We start from the raw sequence: 4,670 nt of genomic DNA, 5'->3' as shown, positions 1-4,670 counted from the left end.
CATAATGTTGTCTTATGTATGCTTGTTCGATGTACAGCACTTTGGTCAACGTAAGTTCTTTTAAGAGTGCTTTATAAATAAAATGTACTTACTTATTATTCTGCTTATTAAAAAGCGCATGCGCAGTGGTTGAGTTCTGTTCTTTAGTTTCAGTATTATGAAAAAAACCTCACGTGTCACGTTACGCAATCCTTTTATGGCTTTGTCTCAAACGCCTACTTTAAACTTTTGAAAACAAATCAATATACGTCCTACATAGTGCACTTTATGTACACTTGAGTTAGTACAATAGAACCGAGCCAGCCACGTGACTTCAGCGGGAAATACAATCCTAGCCTAACGCGCCTTCTCTGCCGAGCACCCTTTCGAGAAAAACGCGAACCAGCAAGACATGGCACCAGGTAAAACGATCCAGCTGGTGGGTTATATCATCCCCCCAAAAGACAAAAAGCAAGATCAGCATGGAGGAATTACAGATGAAGAATCCGAGGAAGAAGAGATCGAGAACCCGCCTGAGATTTTGGACATGGATGAGATGGATTTTGTGTCTTCTGGTGGCTTCACTTTCGAGCGGTCTTTACCTGCTGTTACTGAAGGTACAACCAACTTTCTTCACTGGTTTATTTCTAATGTATCACTGACACAATGGAAAAACCACTCAAAAACACATACGGTGCGGTAACACTTAGCTACATTATGGTTAAGTCGTGCCGCATGATGCAACCAACATTTGTGCTTGCGTTTAACATGGCCTTTATTTGAACTTATATAGAGGAGCAACTATACAACCCGAAATCAGAAAAAGTTGGGACATTTACATTTTCGGCATTTAACTGACGCTTTTCTACGACGGCGTATTAGGGCCACTGTAAAAATATATATTTTTATGTTTCGAGAATAAAGTAGAAATTATTTTGAGAATAAACTCGTATAAGTTTCGATTTCGATACAAACAACGACCCAAAAGTAATGGCGGGTTATTGAATAACCACAGTGACGCACACTGGAGGCTGCCCTCAGTGGCGCCGATCCAGGTGCTGAGACCCGTGCTTCTGTAAACTGACAAGTCTACGACGGCTGCACACTCTTTGGCCATAATATTTCGACTTTATTCTCAAAATCATTTCGACTTTAATCTTGAAATAATTTCGACTTTATTCTCATAATCATTTCGACTTTATTCTCATCATTTCGACTTTATTATCATAATCATTTCGACTTTATTATCATAATCATTTCGACTTTATTATCATAATCATTTCGACTTTATTATCATAATCATTTCGACTTTATTATCATAATCATTTCGACTTTATTCACATAATCATTTCGACTTTATTCACATAATCATTTCGACTTTATTCTCATCATTTCGACTTTATTCTCATTTCGACTTTATTCTCATCATTTCGACTTTATTCACATAATCATTTCGACTTTATTATCATAATCATTTCGACTTTATTATCATAATCATTTCGACTTTATTCACATAATCATTTCGACTTTATTCACATAATCATTTCGACTTTATTCTCATCATTTCGACTTTATTCTCATCATTTCGACTTTATTCTCATTTCGACTTTATTCTCATCATTTCGACTTTATTCACATAATCATTTCGACTTTAATCTTGAAATAATTTCGACTTTATTCTCATCATTTCGACTTTATTATCATAATCATTTCGACTTTATTCTCATCATTTCGACTTTATTCTCAAAATCATTTCGACTTTAATCTTGAAATAATTTCGACTTTATTCTCATCATTTCGACTTTTATTCTCATCATTTCGACTTTATTCTCAAAATCATTTCGACTTTAATCTTGAAATAATTTCGACTTTATTCTCATCATTTCGACTTTATTCTCAAAATCATTTCGACTTTATTCTCAAAATCATTTCGACTTTAATCTTGAAATAATTTCGACTTTTCTCAAAATCATTTCGACTTTAATCTTGAAATAATTTCGACTTTATTCTCATAATCATTTCGACTTTATTCTCATCATTTCGACTTTATTCTCAAAATCATTTCGACTTTATTCTCAAAATCATTTCGACTTTAATCTTGAAATAATTTCGACTTTTCTCAAAATCATTTCGACTTTAATCTTGAAATAATTTCGACTTTATTCTCATAATCATTTCGACTTTATTCTCATCATTTCGACTTTTATCATAATCATTTCGACTTTATTCTCATCATTTCGACTTTATTCTCATAATCATTTCGACTTTATTCACATAATCATTTCGACTTTATTCTCATCATTTCGACTTTATTCTCAAAATCATTTCGACTTTAATCTTGAAATAATTTCGACTTTATTCTCATCATTTCGACTTTTATTCTCATCATTTCGACTTTATTCTCAAAATCATTTCGACTTTAATCTTGAAATAATTTCGACTTTATTCTCATCATTTCGACTTTATTCTCAAAATCATTTCGACTTTAATCTTGAAATAATTTCGACTTTATTCTCAAAATCATTTCGACTTTAATCTTGAAATAATTTCGACTTTATTCTCATAATCATTTCGACTTTAATCTTGAAATAATTTCGACTTTATTCTCATAATCATTTCGACTTTATTCTCATCATTTCGACTTTTATCATAATCATTTCGACTTTATTCACGTAATCATTTCGACTTTATTCTCATCATTTCGACTTTATTCTCATAATCATTTCGACTTTTATCATAATCATTTCGACTTTATTCTCATCATTTCGACTTTATTATCATAATCATTTCGACTTTATTATCATAATCATTTCGACTTTATTCACATAATCATTTCGACTTTATTCTCATAATCATTTCGACTTTTATCATAATAATTTCGACTTTATTCTCATCATTTCGACTTTATTCTCATTTCGACTTTATTATCATAATCATTTCGACTTTTATCATAATCATTTCGACTTTATTCTCATCATTTCGACTTTATTCTCATTTCGACTTTATTATCATAATCATTTCAACTTTATTCTCATAATAATTTCGACTTTATTCTCATAATCGTTTTGACTTTAATCTTGAAATAATTTCGACTTTATTCTCAAAATCATTTCGACTTTAATCTTGAAATAATTTCGACTTTATTCTCATAATCATTTGACTTTATTCTCATCATTTCGACTTTTATCATAATCATTTCGACTTTATTCACGTAATCATTTCGACTTTATTCTCATCATTTCGACTTTATTCTCATAATCATTTCGACTTTATTCACATAATCATTTCGACTTTATTCTCATCATTTCGACTTTATTCTCAAAATCATTTCGACTTTAATCTTGAAATAATTTCGACTTTATTCTCATCATTTCGACTTTTATTCTCATCATTTCGACTTTATTCTCAAAATCATTTCGACTTTAATCTTGAAATAATTTCGACTTTATTCTCATCATTTCGACTTTATTCTCAAAATCATTTCGACTTTAATCTTGAAATAATTTCGACTTTATTCTCAAAATCATTTCGACTTTAATCTTGAAATAATTTCGACTTTATTCTCATAATCATTTCGACTTTATTCTCATCATTTCGACTTTTATCATAATCATTTCGACTTTATTCACGTAATCATTTCGACTTTATTCTCATCATTTCGACTTTATTCTCATAATCATTTCGACTTTATTCTCATCATTTCGACTTTATTATCATAATCATTTCGACTTTATTATCATAATCATTTCGACTTTATTCACATAATCATTTCGACTTTATTCTCATAATCATTTCGACTTTTATCATAATCATTTCGACTTTATTCTCATCATTTCGACTTTATTCTCATTTCGACTTTATTATCATAATCATTTCAACTTTATTCTCATAATAATTTCGACTTTATTCTCATAATCGTTTTGACTTTATTCTTGAAATCAAAATTTAAAAATTAGTTTTTTACACTGGCCCTAATCCACCGTCGTACTTTTATCCAAAGCGACAGTACTGTGAGAATATATTGTCTAAGCAATTAAGGCCTAAGGGCCTTCCTCAGGGGCCCAAGAGCAGCAACCTGGCAGTGGTGGGGATTGAACCGGCAACCATTTGATTACTAGTCCAGTACTTTAACCGCTAGGCTACAACTTCCCCAGTATGGAAAATGCAAATTAAATAAAACTTCTTAAAGTTTCTTACATTTACTTTGACTTTTATTTCATTGCACACTGTAATTAATGAACTGTAATTAATGAAAATGAAAATATTAGTACACATTTTGAATGAACCCTATATATTTCATATTTTGTGTGGTCAACTTAATATCATTAAGTTAAAATACATCCAATCCTAAAGCCATCTGTCATTTTTGTATAATCAGATTAACAGAGATAAATATCCAAACACTGTCAAACAGTAAGAATGTGGGTTATATTTGTCACTGTGCAATAAAAGTAAAATATGGCTTTAAATGTAGAGAAAAACTAATGCTGTTCTGTCTAGATAGAAACAGATTAACACTTTTATTGTCAGTACAACAGATTTTAATGAAGAAAGTAATAATAATGACTTGGATGGTTGATTTTGATTATATACTGTGGATTTGGATTAAACCAGGCATTACAATGCAGAATAATTGCAAAATCTACCTTATGATCTTATTTGTGCATGAGCAAGCATTGCGTTCCAGTTGT

The 4,670-nt window shown here is 30.4% G+C and overlaps 1 protein-coding gene across 1 annotated transcript in view; it reads left to right on the top strand.

Annotated features, from left to right (window-relative positions):
• Positions 1–391: 391 nt before the first annotated feature.
• helb (helicase (DNA) B) overlaps positions 392–4,670 on the top strand; it is a 19,376-nt gene continuing 15,097 nt past the window's right edge. The window contains exon 1 of the mRNA XM_063009024.1: positions 392–596. Coding sequence (XP_062865094.1) covers positions 392–596 — 205 coding nt within the window. The remainder of the gene's footprint in view (positions 597–4,670) is intronic.

This window comes from Trichomycterus rosablanca, chromosome 1 (genome assembly GCF_030014385.1).
Source record: "Trichomycterus rosablanca isolate fTriRos1 chromosome 1, fTriRos1.hap1, whole genome shotgun sequence".
Lineage (NCBI taxonomy): Eukaryota > Metazoa > Chordata > Actinopteri > Siluriformes > Trichomycteridae > Trichomycterus > Trichomycterus rosablanca.
Note: the sequence above shows the minus strand (reverse complement) of the source record. Positions and strands in the feature narration are given on the sequence as shown.